Here is a 20313-nt window from a genome sequence, read left to right as displayed (position 1 = left end):
AATATACAACTAATTGAAAAAGCAGATTGAAATGCTTTGCTCTTTAAAAAAAACTATTACCAGGACCTAATAAAAAGGCAAAAGGCGTCTCATGTATGGAGTACCACTATGTGTCGCTAGAGTGCGCTGTTAGAGTCTTTTTCGAGGGATTTACCTCCATTTGTACGGTTAAAGATTATTTTTCATTTTTCATTTATTATTTTTTTTACCTTACTTTTAATCATTTTAAATAATTTAAGTATGTAACTAGTGAATAAATTCCATGATCTCAGAATAAAGAAATCTTTAAAAGGTTCTGAGCAAATAATGAATGATAATGAATTTCACGTCTGCAATACCACCAAATATCGATAGAGGTCACAGTTACAGCCCTTTTCGTGGGCTTCGGTTAAAGCCCGGTGAGCGAGACCCAACCTGGCCGGCACACCGCCCCCCGCCTCCCGCCCCCTGCATGACATACCCTCAACCCACTGGTGTTCATCCCAAATGCTGCTCCACTCGCACACCATCCACGCAAAACTACATTTAACACCTCCACCGTGTCGGACCTTCTGATTTGCATCCACTTGCACGAGATCCTCAGGTAAGGTATCGACCGTTTTTTTTTTGTTTCCAAGCCAGTCATGTTCGACCCTCTCGCACGATTTTGACTCAGCGATCTTTCATTTTTCGTGTTCACATTCCCCCAAGTTCCAGCATCAACATGACATTACAGGAGATGTCAGGACTCGTTGAAGACGTCATCATACGTGCTATTAAAACTTGACTGTGTTCTCTCTCTCTCGCTCTCTCTTTCTCTCTCCCTCTCTCTCATTCTCTCTCTCGCGCTCTCTCTCGCCCTCTCTCTCTCTTTCTCACCCCAACAGTGACCGTCAACATGTTGTGGATCTGCGTGGGTCTCTTCGCCGCTCTTTTTTCCTGCGCCCTCCCCCAGGAGGCTCAAGAACCCATCTCATACTCGGTAAGCAAAATGATAAATGGTTGAATGATAACAAACATCAAAATAAATAGCTTTAATGTTCGATGATAATATACAGTCGTTTATAGAAAATTTAAAAATATATTGTTTTTATAATATGTACAAATATTGCAGAAAGTAGTGTAACAGGTAGTTGATTGAAGTTTGCTCAATGATCAATCCCATAAATCCGTTCAATTCAGTTTGAACAAAACTGCGTTTAAATATGCTAAATTTATAATTTGAAAATATTTAATGATTAATATTCGTTCATATCCGAACGTGCGGGCGTCTATTCTGCGTGTTCGTGTGTGTGCGGGGGCGCGTGTGTGTGCGTGTGCGTGTGCGTGTGTGTGTGTGTGTGAGGGGCGTTTACAGTCGACAGACAGTTGCGATAGCCAATCAGATCACGAGTTGATGACAGTAAGGCCGACTCGCTGGCCTAACGTTGAAGGTGATGAACGCGGCTTGTGATTGGATAGTCGACTCTGAAGGGGCAGCACTATGCGGAATCATCACACCGGAAAGTCGAAACTGGTGACCATTCAAAAACGGTGCTTTTTTTAAACCACAATGGCTGAAGGCGGGAAAAGTGTGGATTTAACTCGCCATACATACATTTTCAAGACAGACCTTTCAAGAGAAGCTAGGTCGTTTAACACTCAGTCGTGTGTAGGTCTTTTTGTATATTATTTCTCCAGCTGTGGTGTTATAAATGATGACAATATGAGTAGGATTGACTCAGATCGGACTAAGTACGACTTCACTGAAATGCACGGCCCGCCACTGATAAAAACTACACTCAAGCAGATCATTTTCCCAAAAATGAAAACTAACAAATCAGCTCCTCCAGCTAATTAAAACGATCTGAATGAGGAAAAAAAATGATAAACTGACTATTAAGAGAAATCCAATGCTATTGCAACCGTGTTATTGTTGGTTGGTTCATGTTATTAATACAATTGTGTTTCCTTCACAGTGCACTGAAGGTTATGAGTATGACAGTGTTAGTGAGCAGTGCAAAGGTAAGACTGGTTTACATCTGCTTAAATTCCAAAATGTTAGTTTATATGGTAAATGCTGTAAATGCTGTATGGTAAATGCACTAAAGCTGTGCTATTCTAATATACAGTCTGATGCACTTGTTGTCATCCACACTTAGATATTGACGAGTGCACCTTGCTGGATGACGCCTGCAAAGGAGGCATGCAATGCATCAACCACTACGGCGGCTACCTGTGCCTCCCCAGGAGCGCCCGCATCTTCATCAGCAAGGAGGGTGAGGAAGAGCCCCCTCAAGAGCCCGCCGCGCCGCCCATCCAGCCGCATCACCCTGTGGTATTTCCCGGGATGGTCTCGTACACCAGCCAAACCACGGTCCGTTGCTCCGCCGGATTCATGGCGGATGAGCAGAACATCTGCAGAGGTAGGAGTATTATTATTTTTGGAAATGCAGAATTACGTGCCGTGGTCGGTGTGTCAGCAGAAGAACACAATACCTCCCTTAAAGGAAACAGAATCTTTTTTTTTTTCAGTTTCTATCACCAAATTATATAATCCTGGATATATATAACATTTTCCCCAAAAATATTTGAATTGGAAAATCCATTAAATCACAATTATACAATTACCTTATAGTGAGCATATGATGCAACTCCCCAATATAACTTACAACATCTCGCTTGCCGTTTGGAATCCTCCATCACTGACATCTGCGTAGCACCGCTGTACTCGACACACTTAAAAAATATTTGGCCTGAAGGGGCTCCTTATCTCCCAAAATATCATCAGTATGCCTCTGTTGCACTTGGCCAAATAAAGCAGGCGCGTGCATCCCCGGGCCGGGCCGGTATTGGATAATTACGTGTTAATGACTTGTGCGCTCCAAAGGTGAAGTGTTCATCCATCTGCGTGACACATGCACGCGTGTGCGCCAGATGTGTTGCAAGCTTGTGTGATGTCACGTTTCGTAAACTGCTCGCTTGCGGCGTGGTGTTTTTGGCTTCTCCTCGACGAGGTTTTGAGCTTCCTGACTCTGGCTATAATATTTTTTGCATTTGAACATTTTCTCAGGAAATTGGTTCTTTGAAATGTATTCATTATTTATTTTTTTTTATTTTTTTTTTATTCATTTAAAAGTAAAATAAAGAAGCGTACTAACTAGCTCACTGAAATTTGTAAAAAAAAAATAAAATAAAAAAAAGAAGAAAAAACAGCATGTGGCAATCGCCTTCAAGCTTCTGCCAGACTGCAAAAGAAACATGGCAGCAAAAGCCTACGAGAACAGCTGAACTTTACTTTGGGTTAATCAAAGCTGCTTTAAATAGTGTCAGCTTTGTGCCAATTCACATTTAACGTGAGTTTGAATGAGGTTGGTTAATTCCGAACACGGCCACATCCCCCGTCACAAAAGGCTGTGCACACTTATCTCAGGTGTTTATTTTCACTTCCCTTCATCAATATATAAAATATCTCCAAAAAATAAAAAAATTGAGAGAGAGTTGTTCAGTTTATCGGTCACCTTGACAGTGAAAATTAAACCATTTATTTTGATTTCTTTTGTATCACATTTATGCAGGGGTGTGTAGAGTTATTATATCCGCTGCAGATTTATTTGAAATAAATAAATTAATTGAATAGCTTTTTTTTTTTTAGTAAAAACAAACAATTTCACGTATACATTTTTATATATTTTTTTTAATTAAACAATTATTTAATTGACTGTAATTCAATTCATTCTGATTATTGCAGGTGTTAATAAAAAACGTGAATTAATAAATAATAAATTACCGTACTTGATTTATTGTAAAAATACAATAAAAAAGACTAAATAAATGGAATGTGGCTCAATAGATACATGAAAAGCCTGCTATGTCATGGACAAAATCAATCGACAAAAAAGTTTGCCCCAAATTCGTTACTTTTACTTGGGTGAACGTAAAATTTATTTTTTTTCCCCCAAAGCACTCCTTTTTATCGTATTTGATTTGAAATGATTTTCAATTTCCTTACATTTATATAATGAAATTCTAACTAATGCTGCATTTCGCCTTGCATTCTTTTCTCTCCTCATTTCTGTGCTTGACTGAAAAACGACAAAAATGGAGTCAGCCCACTCTCGTTCTCAACGGCTCAAATACTCTTCAATGCCAATTTTTTTTTTTGTGTATGCATTTGTGGCAACATGTTCTGCGGTGAACTGCAGCAGGCATGTGGTGAGCGGCTGCGGGTGTAAAAACAAACGTAACAAATGTGATTTTTTTTTTCTTTTTCTTTTTACACCTCAGGCAATGAATGATCCGTGTGAGGGTGTTCCTCGTGAGTGTATTTTTGTGAATCATAAGTTTTTATTTGGGCATAAAACATGGCAACGCTCACTGCTGTTGAGTCAAAGCAGGAGTGCAGCGTCAGGCTGAGCAGAAGAGAAGAAAAAACATGAAACCAACCGCAGAAAGGCTCGTAATAACGTCACGGTATTTGACGGGCCGCCCCGCTTGTTTTCCGGTGACTCCATGTCGCGTGTGTGGCAAATAAACTGGGAGATCAGCGAAACGCTCGGCGGGGAAAAGAACACGGCCAATTTTCCACAAGTTGAACTGCCAAAGGAGTGTTTTGAAGAGAAAAATGATGATATGACAAGAAAGAGCAGCGTTTTTATCTATCTGTACTTGACTTCAGTATTCACTAATTGACTGCTTTTTTTTTAGTATCACTCCCTACATTTGCACACAAATATCTGTACTTTCAACTTCTTGCTTTTTCAAATTAGGCTTGATATCGATCACGATGATATAAGCCTTTAAGCTACAGACATTTGAGCAAAAATCGTGGAGCAACACTTAAATATACAGATAACATAACAATTCTCACACACACATATATTCTTTATCCTCTGCAAAGAGCGATTAATATTACTGCGTCTTACTGATATCGTCATGCAAATCCCTGTGTATCTATTATACTGCCCCCATGTGGCCGAGGCTTGCACATGAAAAGGAGCAAGCGCAATGTCTGTGTAATTGAAGCCAAAAATTGTGTTAATTATGTCATTACTATATGTTTTTTTTTATAAAGTGAAATGTTATAGAGTGCTATATTGTTATTTAAAAAAAAAACACACACACATTTTTTGTTTTTTGGTTGGAACAGATTAATGGCATTTCCATTGACTTCATTGGGGGGAGATAATTGAATCTCCAGTCATCCGTATTTAAAAAACATAATTATTCCACCTGATGCGGGTAGGTTCTGGAACATGTCTCCTGTGATCAACGTACTACAATTTGTCACTGTGCCGTTGAGCGGCGACAAGAAATGGCCAAAAAAGCAAAGATGTTATACATTAACCTTCCCCTAATAGGGAATTTATTGGCTACCTTCCATATTCAGACAGGCTATATATTAGGCACTAAATTACCAAGGTCGTGAGTTTTCATCACGTCATGCGGGTAGAATGGCAACCAGTCTCTGACTTCACCATAATAGAAAATTGAAAAAAGAGGTTCCTAAAACTGCTGCAATGGACAGTGCGAGTGGTGGTATGCATGGTGAGCAGAGGGCGAGGCTCGATTGGGCTCTTGCTAATGAGCTTTGTATAGATTGAATGCAATAGTGGACTTGTCTTTGAAAAATTGCAAAAACTTGCTCAAAAATGTACAGCAATTTCCACTTGACTCTTAAAACATAAAACAAAGAGAATTACATATTGTTTATATGAAACAACTAAATAACAACACCTTAATAATGGCCCGAAAGCTTAATGCTAACCTAGAATGGAAAATGCTATTGACATGCAAACAGTTTCGGTTTTTGAACCCTTTTAGGCAACATGTACTGACGCAATCTGAGGAGCAACACAGGCATATATTCTTTATCCTCTACGATAAATGACGAAAATAACTGCTGCTTATTGAGTAACTCACAGCAGTAGAAGTAGCTCCTTTATTTATTATTATGATTCGCCTGCAGATCTCTTTTGACAAGTACCGGTACCAAAAAAAAAAAAAAAAAAAAAACCTCTTTGACCTTAATGTTGAACCTAGTCCGTTTGTTGTTGTAGTGACACAAATTGGCACCTCCTTTTGCAACAGCCACACAAGCTATAAAACTTAAGTGCGAGTGTGACAGCTTAATGATACTTGCATTTCCATGACCTCGCCCACCCACTAAACACACTCGCACACACACACACACACGAGGGAAGATGGCCACAAGTGGCTGGCTGTAAGTCTTTTTAATACTTTTTAAGTCTTATTTCCAGCAGTGGTGACATCACCCTCTCCCGCAAATGAATGTTGTCCATCAAAAGTGGTCTAATTAGTCATTAGCAGTGTTGACAAGCGGTTAGCGTTATTATTTTAGGACAACTTCCAAGACCACACGAAAAGTAACTCGGAGTGGCTCATGACAATCCAGCCTGATGCTTTTTTTTTTTAACATTTTACTTCGAGTGCCATTTTTGCGTTCAGAGGTATTTTGACTTGCGGTGCATTTTGTCTTTAAAAGCAAATTTAAGATAATAAAAACAAAAAAACTAATTGGATAAATGGCGTGTCAATTCATTTCAATCGGGAACATTTATTTGATAAATTCAGTTACAGAACAAATTAAACTCACAAGGTACCACACCAATTAATCAATTACTTTAACAATTACAGCTAATTGAGAATCAAATGAATCGACAAATATTTTGTTTGCCGATGAATCACTTAGAGACATTGTTTAATTTAAATTTGCCCAATTTCTTGACATTTCAGCCTCTCAGTAGTAAATATTAGGACCAGATCGATTAATCGGTTTGCTGATTTAATCAGTTAATATAATACGATTTACTTTAAAATAGGAAAAAAATAATTTAAAGCAACGGGGGATCTGATTGGTCGACAGAAGGAGCAAGGCCGATGAGAACAGGTGGAATCCAAAACCTAGAGAGCGAGATATGAAATGAGTTGAACGAGGACATAAAGTCAAGCAAAACACAGATCGCGGCAATAAGCGAAGGCGTCATTATATTTTTCATGGCCAAAATTAGACTCTCATGCGCTGCAGCGCGAGGCAAGAACAGACTCGCCCCTCCTGTTTACTTACCCGTCTGCTTTCGCTGAGGTCACAGCGGCCACGTTAGCACCCGCATGCCTGGCGAACTTCAGCGTCATCTCCACCTGTCCCGATGGAGATATTTTTCAAATATTAGTGCCGCAAACACCTCCGCTCGGTTTGACAAGGCGAACTTGTGCACTTTTCATTTCATTCAAACATTTTTCCGTTAGCATGCAATGGCTCGAGAGGAATATCTCTGGAATGTCAAAGTATTTTTTTGTTTTTTCGTTTGCTCCTGTCTTTTGTGATGGTAAAAATTACTCACCACCTTGACAGATAAGCATCACATCGATCTGCGGGAAGCAGGAATGCAGGCGGGGGGAACGTGCACAGGGAGGGAGAGCGAGTGGAACGCCGCAATGCCTTCACAGTTTCACATTTCAAGTTGACAGCCTGCTGATATTTGGAGGAAGGAGACACGCGACCATGTTTTGATCACAGTGAACGACCGTTTAGTGAACATTTACCATATACCATATCATTTTTAGTTTTACCCCTCCCACTCAATTTCAACATTCATTTTTTTTGTGGAGTGTTTTTTGAAATAAGGAAAGTAGCGCTCTATAACATTTTATCTTTTAAACACACAAAATTAACTACAATGTCAAGAATTAAACAGTTTGATCATCATAGTTAATTCTTGGCAGCTCCTTCTGGTGTACTCGACTTGGCCACCGAGGGGCAGTATAGTACACTTTTGCACACTCAAATGAAGAAGAGCTTCACAACTCCTCTAATTGACGGCAGGAGTTGGCAAACTACGGCTCAGGGGCCACATGCGGCCCATTAAACGTTTTAATCCGGAACTTGAAAAAAATTAAATGAATAAACCTTGTTAATGTTTTATTTTCTAATTACTTTGGTTTTTCAAAGACATATATATTGTTGCTATGCTTTTGTTCACTTTATTTATTTATTTTTTTTCTCCGATAAGGCGAGGTTACCAAAACACTCCATCCATCTGCTCCTGGTCCGACCCCTCTGTCAAATTTTAGAACCCATTGTGGCCCGCCAATCAAAAAGTTTGCCCACCCCTGCAGTAAGGTGCAGTAATATGAAGTTTTTTTGCAGGGGATAAAGAATATATGCTTGTGGGTATTATTATTGTCCGTCTCCATGGGTTCCTCGTACGTCCAAACCTCTTAGGATAGCGCAAAATTTAGTTTGAAGGAATTCTGAGTGTCAGGAAAAGGGTTGCAAAATTTGGGAAATTTGTTTGTAACGGACAGGAATTTGTGGCAATAAACACGAGGATTTCTAATATCGAACGGTGGATCTGAATGGGGAACTTAAATATAGTTGGAAAATATATTTTCACATAGACATCCTGAGTTCCCCAACATACATTCTTAAAACTGCTCGTTCAAAAATTGGACCAACCTGTTACTTGGGTCAATTTGACCCAACTTTTTTCAGTTATTTGCACAAAACAATCAAAACTTGGGTCAAATTGACCCAAATAACCAATTTAGTATTTTTTATTTATTTTTTTGACCCAGCAGTATTCCGTTTTTCAAGTTACAAGAAGCCGCTTAATGAATTTTCCTTTTCTTTTTGGTGTTAGTCATATTTTTGGGGGCCCCGCCGCTTGAGTGGCGTGTTAAAAAAAAAATAATGGAGGCATGCGTATCTACGCAGGCAGGCAGCACCTGCGCACTTGGTGTTTTTCACCGCTTGCTGACATCAGCGACGGGTGCTTGGGGATCGCCACCTCTGAGCGGTGTCCTAGGTGAACGTGTCCACAAAGCTGTTGTTCTGCTGTTGTTGTTGGTGGCTGTCCAGCGGCCAGCTGCTTCCTCCACTCATCTGCTCACCGTGTGCTGATCTTTCCGTTGACCTCATGTCGGGAAGCGGACACACAGTGCCTTTAAATCTCCATCCAGCGTTTTGTGGTTTTTATTTTGGCAATCACAGAGCTTCTTTTTTTTTTTTTTTGCGACAGAGCTCCATTTCCTCTTCCAATCAATTTTGAATTCTATTATTCATTTTTTTTTTAAATCACCTGCATCTGAGGGCCAATTAAAAAGCCTTGATATGATTGTAACAAATTATCACATAAATATGTCAAACAGATTTTCATTTTTTTTTTAAAATCCATAACTAAGAATATTGTTTCCGAAAAAAAAATCCACCTGTTGCTGAACCAAACCCTTAATTCGTAAATATTACGAAATATATTACTATTTAACACATTATTGTTATATTATTAGTAGTAATATACAATAGGATGTGCTGGAGAAAAAATTGTGGCATATTCAGAATCAGGGCATAAAATGAGTCGACAAAAGTTTACTTGCATCTCTGATGAAAACATTTTTTTTTAATTTTTGGACCAGCATAATGTTACATTGTTGCAAAAATATTAATTCGTTGGAACATTGTGACTTTTTTCGCACTTAAGGGTACATATTTGTAATTCTACAATTAGTTGTACAATTTTTACTTTGATTCAATTTTTTTTCGTAAAATATAACAAATATTTTTGCTTGAATTTTCACTTTTTGAGGCATTTGACTTCCCAGGGAGCAGGACAGGTCAATACCGAAAGAGGGAATGTTGCTGGCATGCATCGGGATTTTTCTGACCTTTTGGGAGCACAAATCAAAGTAAGTCAGGTTTTAAGCACAACTAAAACTCCCCGCTCAACAACATAACACGGAAATATTTCTCGCTCTAATGCGAATAAGAGTTATGGCTTCGCTTCCTTTGATTTTCTTATCTCTGCCTTATCCTCCGGCTTGCTTTGAAAGGGAAATACTCCAATTTTTTTTCTGTCTAAGCTGCTTTTCATGAGAATATGCGTGCAAAATAAACAAAGCAACTTGTATACTAAAGCAACGGTTCTCAACATGTGGTACGTGTACCAATAGTGGTACACGGATACCTCCCTATAGTTCAGTCGTATTTTGCTTTTGAGTTCAATACGTTTGCAAGTGATTGTTATTTAACATCTATTCATTTTTTTTAATTTAGCTTTTATATGCAATACATTGGAATTTAATCTTTTTTTTAAGTACACATTATTTTCCTATTTTTAAGCGTAGAGTTAATGGTCAAATAGTGCATAATGTTACAGTAGCTTAGCTCAGTGTTAAAAGTATTTTCTTTTTAGACGGGTTTTGTACTTTTTGTCCCCGTACCCCCACCCCTTTTTCTCTTTGCAAAGATTCAATATCCAATAATCCCAGATTCACCCAAAAAAAAAAAAATTTGCGATGCTGTCCAAACCATTTCTTGGGTCTCTTCCTGCTTTTCCATCCCGATGGCTTCAGTGAAAACAAGACTAAATGCTCTCAAGTGATAATTACAACAGGCCCTGTCATGTCATGAATAAATCCGCAGTTAAAAAAAATGATCACACACTTTTTCGTCTTTTGGGGATTTCATCATCAGTATTTTTTTTTTACCTCATGACAGTGAGTTAGATAATGACTCAGGTAATTATGCTATTCGGTGAATAAAAAGAAAACAAGTCGTCAGAAAAACAAAGACTCAAGTACAGATCAGCATTATTGTTAGTGAAAACTTTTGAATAAAAACTAAAACTAATGCTAAAAGATTAAATCCTCAACTAAAATGAAAAATTAAAGTAACTTGAATAAAAACTAACAAACTAAAAAGTAATTCAAATGTACTAAATTTAAAACACACACACACAACTATTATGCACATGCATTCTTTGAGCTCCCCTTCCAAAACTCCCACGGGGCCTTTAGAATTAATCCCGAAAAGAGCGAAGGGAGTTTTAAAACTCTGACATCACGCCGTAAATCCAACTTCAAATCTTTAACAACAACAAAAAAAGAAGACCTCCACCCTTTCTCTCTCTCTCCCTGTCTCTCCCCCTCTATCTCTCTTTCACTCTCACTCTCTTTCTCTCTCTCTCCTCATTCTTTCCACTTCCACTTGTCCCCTGGAAAGCCTCCCTCGAGCGCGTTGCTAACAAGAGAGCTGTGTCAAGTAAATGCGGATGACCTCACACATCATCACGTTTGGTGGCTTGTTGCAGCTTAAAAAGAAAAAAATGGTTTTATGTGTCAACTATATGGACTTACTCCATGCGGTAAGTTGCGGTTGGGGGGGCTTTACTGGACCCAGGAGTCCTCTGAGTATGGGATAAAGCCAACCGCCCCTCACCACACCCGCAAACACGCGCGCGCACACGCACGCACGAGACTGGCAGCGCCTCAAAGGCTGAGCGACCAAGTAGCAGTTAGTTATTGAGATGTTCTCGGCCTGCACATATGCTTTTATTTAGAGTTTTCTTTGCCTTACAGCGCACATACGTGTACGAATAATTTACTTTTCGATGTGCTCTATGCCAGGCAGTTTCTCTCGTCTTCATCATGACAGGCCAAACAGTGCTCAAGTTCATCTTGATGTCATTTCGAGGCGAAACAAATTGGCAGGAAATGCTGATCGAGTTCGAATATAGACCAAGTGGTTCATTATTCGCGTCCTTGTTGTATAGCGGATTTTTAAGAAAGTCATTCCGTTTTTGTTTTTTTCCTGGCCGAATTGATTTACGTGTCTTGGGTGTAGTACCATATTGTACCACTGCGACATGCGGGGCAGCACTGAGCACTGCTGAAAGACACGCAGCCAAATTACAGTGAGAAAAAGAAGAAGAAACAGAGAACCTGCTGGGGCGCGGTGAATTACGGTTTTAAGACGTCCCGTGACCACACAATTTAATCCTCCAATGGCTTCCTGTCAGCATTGCAATGTCACAAAGTTGTTATTGCTGATGTTTGTCTGAGACTGCTGACAGGAGACACGCCATTTCCAGTCCCTGTGAATCACTAAATACCTTCAGTCACAAGTTGTGGTCCTGACTTGATCCCGGCTTTAAAGTACCTGTCTGTTTTTGATGACACTCATTCAAATGTGATCCTTAACAATATTGAGAAACCATATATAAATATGAATACAGTCACGCAAGAAAAAGAAATGATCAGAACACTTTATTTTTCCACTTTCATTTTCTTGTTCAACTGAATTTCTGGAACCACTAAATCAATATAAATATATAAAAATGAAGAAAACACACAAGAGGCACTTTAAACACAGTTAAACTGGTTAAAACCGTTCTAAACTTGTTTCATAAATGAAAAACTCAAGTCCATGTTCTTACTCCCTTGTCTTGTAACATCACTTAAGAAAATGAAACTCAGAAGCTTAGTGTGCTTGCTTGAACCCGTTTGTTCCTCTTAGTTAAAGTTAACTGCAAAACTGACTCATAAATGAAAATATTCTTTATTTATGAACCACGCCATATCCATTTTACCGAACAAGTCCACTCGCCTGTTGCTCACATGCAATCCTCCCCAACCCGAAAATTAGCATAGTTGTTACGGTACTGCAACTTTAACACAAGTGGCGCAGCAACACATACAAATAGAGCATTCAAGAATTACTCACATTGCATTATACGACTAATTAGGTCCGTGGCGATTTATAAATGAAGGAATTTAGATTGTAGTTCATATTTTTTAATAGATAAAGCACATCCCGTCTTTGACTGCTTGGTGTGGGGTTACCGTTCTTTATTGTGCTGCTATTGAAGTCTATTGCAGGTGCTTTGCAAGCCACATCAGAGAGTGTGGATTTCCCGGCACAACACTGCTTTTCTCTCCCTCTTTTTTTTCATTTTTTTTTAAAATATATATATGAAGTGGCGTGTGGAGCATTCTTGTCTGTGCCCGTATGAATCGTGCGCCTGATGTCTCTCAGGTTGCCCTTTTGGATTCGCCTCGCTTTTGTCTGTTAACACGCGTTAACGTTTTGTTTGGCCGCGGCTCCGAGGTGCACCTACGGCAGATACTACGGGTGCATTTGTATCACTTTCAAAAAGGTTTGTCTTCTGTGCTTGAGTTTAAATTAAAGGCGACATATTATGACTATTTGTATTTATTCCTATTTGTTTTTATAATAAAAAGTCAATTGCCCTTATTACGTTACTTGAACAGTTATGTCAAGCTTTCGACAGTATCTTTACTTTTCCTTTAGTTGCATGGCTCACATCTACGAGCAGCAGCAGCACATTTTTATCTTTTTCCACTCACTGAAACATCTTTTTTTGCACTATTTTTGGTACGTGCACATGCCAAATCACAAAAAAATAACGACTCCCTCGTTCCCTGTTGTGTGTGCATATGCGTATGCGTATGCGTGTGTGTGTGTGTGTGTGTGGTATTGAGGATAACTTGCTTGACATACTGTGAAACTGATGCCCAATGGCTGTCTGCATTGGGGGGGGGGGGGACCACCCAGGTGGACTGCTGGTGGGCCTGCCTGGGATGAGAGTCCATGGGCGTGTTTGGATGCTCTTTGTGTGTGTGTGTGCGCGTTTAGAAAGAAGAGGAGTAGGCGGGAGGGATGCAGCAGATGGCGATCAATCATACACTGTATTTCACGAGTTGGATTCATCACTTTTAAGATAAACAGATTGCAGGCATGTTTACTAAAGATTGGCAGTTTGTGACCTCATTTCATGTGACTTTCTGTCACAAAATGCAAGAAGTGATACTTTGGGGAAAAAAAAAATAACCTGGCTGTTCTGGCCGATATACTATACGTATATACTGTGGTACCATACCTTGCAACGTAATTAACTCATGTTAATGTTTTGTGTGTTGGATGTGTGCCTTTAAGGGGCGTGGTAGGTTAGTCTGTGCGTGACTATCCGGGTGTGAGTAGTGGCCTACAGCAGCTCCTTGGAAGTGTTTTCATTTTGTATTTGTGTATGTGACTGTTTACGTTCAACGAATGGCCGAAGGTTCATCAGCAATTTTGGCTCTCCTTGCCCACATGTGAGGGCATCACCCTGTTGTAATAATTGCTCCGTTTGATTTTCCACTTCATCAAAGTGACGGCGTATCCGCAGTGCACGAGTACCGCAATTTTGCTCGCACCACAGAGCAAAAAAGATCAAATGACCAAGATGCGGCTTGCAACTCCAAATGCAAATACGTTGAGGCAAGGATTTGTTGAGAATGAAAAACAAGGCACCCATATATCATCCAGAATGATGAGCCATGTGTGTGTTTTTATCCACCTGCTTTTTTTGTGGGATTTCACGAGGCGTGCACCGTGAGACCGCGTCAGTGACACACACGCACATCGTTTTTACGATGCAAAGCCTCACCTTTCGTAGCATCGCTTCGCTTGTTTACCACATGTTTCAGTATACATGTATGTGTGTATGCGTGTGTGTGTGGAGCGCAGACATAGACGAGTGCGCGACAGGCCAACACGCTTGCGGGCCCGAGCAGACTTGCTTCAACACCAGGGGCTCGTACAACTGCCAGTGTCCTGCGGGATATCAGAGGAACAGAGACCAATGTGTAGGTCAGTCTTTGTCATTTACTAAAACATTACAAATTTACATACACACATACAAGGGTTGTTACAAATAATGAGAGAGAGAGAAGAGAGAAACAAACAGCCACAAATACCTGTAAGGCAGATAGATTGTAAATTGAAAGACCTTGAAAGGATACATTTTTTATAGTGTGTGTGTCTCTGCAGACAGAGACGAGTGTGCGGTGTCCCACTACTGCATGCACAAGTGTGTGAACACTCAGGGCTCGTACGACTGCGAATGCAATGCAGGTCACCAGTTGGCCACCAACAACCACAGCTGTGTTGGTAAGTCACGCGGAGGATGAGTGTGCGTGCGTGCGTGTGCGTGTTTGGAAGTAGTAAAAACAGCATGGTACGCTTCGTCGATAGTAACAGTATTTATCGTCTGCCAGGTTCAATCATACAAAGGCCAAGTGAACCGCAGGAGTCGTTATTAGTAATCATCATGGCTTATGTTAGAATGCTTCCAAGGACCGGGAAACAAGACCACACACAAATTGTGACAAAACATTGTGGACTGAGCAAGCTAAATCATTAGGTACACCTTTGCCGTCATTTTAAAAGATTATTCGTTTTGAAAAAAAAAACAGACTTGGTTGTTTATATTTGTCAACTGGAATGCAATCGTGCTCTGCCATTGACGAATATCTTTGTCAAGTACATTTTTTTAGCAGCTAGCCATGGAAGAGGGTCTCACCCAGCTTGGTTGTGAAATTCAAGCGTCTACATAACTGTAATGAGAAGCAGATGCCATTAGATGGCAGCGTTACATCGCTTTCGATTTGAGCTCAGTACAGCTTTTGAGTTGAAGAAAAAGATTAGGCCGTGTGTTTCGGCTTGTCACGTCAATTATGATGAAGAGAAAAACTAACAGGTCACAAGGCTCCAAATCGGCTACCTATGTGGGGAACGCTTCTTTGGCTCGCAGTGAGGGTGTTGAATAAATTCATTATCCATTTAAAAAAACGATACAAAATAGACATTCAGTCCTCCTGCTGACAGACTGCCACCCCGGCTTCTGTAGTTGTCTACCTGTGTATTAATATAACACATTAACGCGGAATATGTCTTCTGTTGTCAGATATCAACGAATGCGACACGCAAAGTCCATGTCAGCACCACTGCTACAATCTGATTGGCTCCTTCTTGTGCCAGTGCAATCAAGGCCACAAGCTGGCCCCGGACTTGGTCTCCTGCCAAGGTAATTGCTAATGCGCAAAAACAGTTGGACATGCACATTAAAACAATTAGTGAAGGTTAAATTTAAGTTTACCCATTAAAAAAAAAAAAACACCTCGAAACTCTATCAATACATTTTTGCGAGTAATATATTATGACATCATCATGCATGTTTCTGTTTCCCGCACAGACATTGACGAATGCAACTTCTTCAGCTACATGTGTCAGTACCAGTGCATCAACAGTCCGGGAAGTTACTCGTGCGAGTGCCCAGAGGGATACAAGCTGCAGGGTAACAGGTTGTGTCAAGGTACTGCAACATCCTCCACCATTCGGTCCTCTTGTCCAGCCCTCCCCAAACTTTTTTTTTGTGCCACAGACTAGTTTTCCATAAAGCTATACTCATTCTATCCATCTATCTATCCATTTTCCACTTATCCTCACCAGCTGATTATGTTCATGCCATCCGAGACGTGTAGATTTGAGTGTTGTCTTTATATTAGCTGGCCTGATGGGAGCATGTACAGATTGAACAATAGAGGTCCCAGGATTGACCCCTGGGTAACACCACTGGTCATAGCCATTTGGTCAGAGACAGTTACAAATTTCAAAATTGTATATCTTGTCCTTGAGGTAGGACTTGACCCAGTTTAGAGTGGTATAAGAGATTCCCACTGAGTGTTCTAACCTCCGTGGTAAGGTCACATGACTGTCTGTCTCAAAGACAAGCCCAGTAAAATTGAGAGTTTGTCTGCATTTATGTTCAGGAAGATATGATTTGTCACCATGATCGGAGCTGTCATTGCTGTCTGTGTTCAAACACAAACTCCCAATTTATTCCGTTGTGATCAATTATCATTTGACGAATCTGTTCGAGCGTCAAACCGTAGTTGTCATTTAAACTTTTATTAACTGTAAGGCAATAATGTAGTAACATTTTAACTCTATCAGACATTCATCAGAATCCATGTCAGTTAATGATCAATTATATGCCCCAGTCAGGATTAGAATTAGGCCTCCCCACTGAAGCAGCAAAATAAGCCACCAACAAATCAACATAGTGTTTCCCCTCTGAACCACCGCAGTGAATTCACACATACATGCGGTGTTAGCTTTTTGAAGTGGATTTATTTGATGTTATGTTTTTGCAATCGCTGCCTCGGTCAGGTGCAGGCCTCTCGAGTGGCGCCCATGAATCCTGCCGCTTGTGCGAGGAAGGAGATGAATCCACGTCGCTGTGCCGCAAATAGACTTGTGGTTTGGGCTACCTATGACCGAGTTAATTTTTTCACAGCCTTTGCTCCGAATGCTGCCCCTTTGCTTAACTGGCGTCAGTCGTGCAGGATTCCCCCCAGAACTGCTAGTCAGTGGCGGGTCGCATATTTTTCTATGAGGGTGTTTGTAATTGCACCACTGTTGGCTAGCAAGTGTTTGCTGTTTTCCTCCTTCCTTGCACTTCTACCTCTCTCTGCGTGACATGCGTGCACTCATGGCGAACAACAAGGCACTCTAAAGTTGCCATACCTGCAGTATATCAAAAGGGATGATGCATTTAAGAGGTGTAATTGCCAGATAACAGTCATTTCTTTGTTGTGTCACGACTAGATGTGAACGAATGTGAGACGGGCACACACAACTGCCAGGATGATGAGATGTGCTGGAACTACTACGGCGGCTTCCGTTGCTATCCCAGAAACCCCTGCAACGCACCTTACACACAATCCTCGGAAAAGTGAGTCAATGCTAGCAGCTTGTTTTGCCTCTATGTTGTCACTCCATCTGTAAAAAGTCGGGCAATTGCCATTCATTTTTTTTTTTGCAGCCGCTGCATCTGCCGCCCTCAGGCCAAGTGCCAGGGCCTGCCGCCGTCCATCGTCTACAAGTACATGAGCATCCAGGCCGAGCGACCCGTGCCCGCCGACATCTTCCAGATTCAAGCCACCAGTATCTACGCTAACACGCACAACACCTTCCGGATCAAAGCCGGGAATGAGGCCGGGGACTTCTTCCTCCGGGTAAGTTGCGGTTTGCTGAAATTTTGACCACGTATCCCGTGTTGTGAAAATACTAGGATGAAAGACAGTGATACCTTCACTTATTATTATTATAAGTGTTCTTCTTCACACACAGATGTAAAAAAAAAAAAAAAAAGTATGATTCTTCAATATTTTTTTTTTGTTGCTGACGTCGGACCACAAATGTTCTACTTTTCAGGTTCGGGGCCACTATGCTCCTCTTAAAAAAATAAATAAATAAAAAAATTGTCTAGTGCCCTACATGTTTTTTACTCAATTAAAAATATATAGATTGATTTTCCACACTGAAATTATTTGAAATAACGTTCCAGATTCCCCAAAATGGACCCACATTTTTTGTTTCATGTTTATAATAAAGAAAAATAGTACTTGTGTGAAAAGTATATGCCGGCACTTGAGTAAGAGTCGGGTCGAAAATAACCCAATTTGGGTTCAGAATGCACCGATCCACTACTTTCCACTTTTCTGGTTTATTTTATACCCCCCCCCCCCCCAAAAAAAAAAGTTGTCAATTTGGGTTGTTTTGAACAAAATTCCCCAATTTTAGAGTTGCCGTGTACAATCCAACCCAGAAAGTTGGGTCGAATTGACCCAGTGAGTGGATCGGTCCATTTGACCCAAATTGGGTTATTTTTTTACCCAACTGCTTTTAGCATGTAGTAAAACATAATCACAGAAAATGTACAGTAAATAAATGTCATTACTGTACATACTGTGGCATTGTATTTGTTATGTGCCTTTAAGGGGCGTGGCCTATGAAGTGACCTATTTTCCTGTCATAATTGAGCACTACCTTGTTCCCGCAGCGTTCCAGCAACGCAAGCGCCATGCTGGTGCTCACCAAGCCTCTGTCGGGCCCCAGAGAGTACGTGGTGGACCTGGAGATGATCACGCACCACCTGACCATGAACTACCACTCCAGCTCTCTGCTGAGGCTCACCGTCATCGTGGGAGCGTACGCCTTCTGAGCGTTCGCCGCCGTAACGCAGCCAATGTCTGTCTCCGCCTAGCATACTGTACATTTTTCATACCTTACAGCTCGCATGTGGCCACCGCACGATGATGAAGAAGCTTAGTCGACGTACAGTGGTGACTTTTTTTAATTTCGCCATTTGACCATTGATATGTTTTATCAGAAGTCTACACACCCCTTTTGAGCTGCCAGGTTTTGTGATTGAAAAAAATGAGACCAAGATATATAGGTAGATACGACATGCCCCTTTTTAAGCTGCATCGCTACGGCAACTCTCGTCGCAAAAGCATCAGCGTATTCCATGTGGACGGCCAGAAAGGTGAAAAATGGGATACCAGCACATTGTGCAGCACGTCGTACAATTACAACAAGAGAACTGTGATTTCACAGCTAACAAAGATATTTTCAATAGTCCTACATTGATAACACGTTTTGGCATTGTTAAAAAAAAGTCAGCCTCGTGAAAATCGGTTGAGAAATGTACAAGTTGCGACTTTGTCATTAAACTTGGGGAACATTGTCCCTCCCAATATGGCTGCCAGGTAGGCACATTGGTTACAGAGCACGGGCATATCTAGTCTTAACATCTGTGGTCAGTCACATTATTGGGTGGATTTATGATTTATTTTTTTTAAATCACAAAAACTTGAATTCGAACAGGGGGGGAGGTAGACTTTTTACAGCTACACGTTCATTGAAAAATCCATTTGGAATTAAAAACCACAAACCCATCTAAGGCACAATTATACTACAAAGCTTTTCATTTTTAGAGACTTACTTTTGCATCATCACAATCAAGAGGTTTGTGTACCGTGTTGCCCATGAGTAACAATTTCCCAGAAAGCTTCAGAATTGACATCTTGCCAGTGAGTCGCTTGCTTCATACGCATTAAGTCATGTACATAGCTAGGTAACAAATCTGTGTGTGTGTGTGAAAAAGCTGCCTCAAAGGGCGTCCTTAATGTGGCCGAGCTGTTTATACTTTGCGCTGATGCACTTCCAACGCCAATAACAGGAAATGTGGACGCAAGCTCGCCAACAGGCCGGCCTGTGGGTCACTCAGCTCCAGTGTTGCTTCACACGTCACAGTCGTGGCTCCTTAATGCAGCACATATGGAGGGTGTGAGTGTGTGTGTGTTTGTGTGTGTGTGTGTCCTCAACTCACTTAAAAATATATATATCATAATCTGCCATCGTGCCTTAAAGAGACAGGAGCAAAAAAATCTTACATCACGCACAGCAATCCAGCCGTTCATGCTTTCCATATATTGTTTATATCTATTTTTTGGGTCTCATATTTAAAATATATTTTTTTGAAATATGTATCTTGTATTGAATGTTTGTACCCAGAAGAGCAAAAAGTTATATTATGGAATAAAATATGATTTCCCAGGATTAATACTTTAATGAAGTTTCTTCTTGCAAATGGATTTTCTTTAAGTTTATATGGTCATTATTTTTTTTTCAATTCTTTCAAGCCATTTGGTGGCTTCTTGATGCATAGCATGTTGATATAAGGGGGGGAGCTTCATTTAATCAGGCCGTAGCATTGTCTAATCTGGGGAAAAAAAGTCATTTTGTGACATAGGCATTTACAAACCTTTTTGTCACACACGTACATGCAAACACACGCTAAGTAACGGCAAGAAGTATTATATTTATTTTCCTTCAGGAAGTAACACGCCGCATTAACGTGACGGTCA

The 20313-nt window shown here is 40.5% G+C and overlaps 1 protein-coding gene across 2 annotated transcripts; it reads left to right on the top strand.

Annotated features, from left to right (window-relative positions):
• Window positions 1-436: 436 nt before the first annotated feature.
• efemp1 (EGF-like fibulin extracellular matrix protein 1) lies at window positions 437-20009 on the top strand. Of its 2 annotated transcripts, XM_088304851.1 has the most exons (11): window positions 437-583; window positions 867-961; window positions 1938-1983; window positions 2121-2384; window positions 14285-14407; window positions 14588-14707; window positions 15504-15623; window positions 15792-15911; window positions 17207-17333; window positions 17424-17616; window positions 18444-20009. In XM_088304851.1, exons 2-11 carry the CDS (start codon window positions 878-880, stop codon window positions 18603-18605), a joined length of 1359 nt encoding a protein of 452 aa, XP_088160977.1. In that variant the 5' UTR covers window positions 437-583; window positions 867-877; the 3' UTR covers window positions 18606-20009. The 2 variants fall into 2 exon arrangements, with proteins under 2 accessions (XP_088160977.1, XP_088160979.1); XM_088304853.1 differs by lacking the exons at window positions 14285-14407; window positions 14588-14707.
• The last annotated feature ends 304 nt before the right edge of the window (window positions 20010-20313 follow it).

Source organism: Idiotropiscis lumnitzeri, chromosome 9, assembly GCF_059441095.1.
Source record: "Idiotropiscis lumnitzeri isolate Australia: NSW breed Sydney's pygmy pipehorse chromosome 9, RoL_Ilum_1.0, whole genome shotgun sequence".
Taxonomy (NCBI): domain Eukaryota; kingdom Metazoa; phylum Chordata; class Actinopteri; order Syngnathiformes; family Syngnathidae; genus Idiotropiscis; species Idiotropiscis lumnitzeri.
Note: the sequence above shows the minus strand (reverse complement) of the source record. Positions and strands in the feature narration are given on the sequence as shown.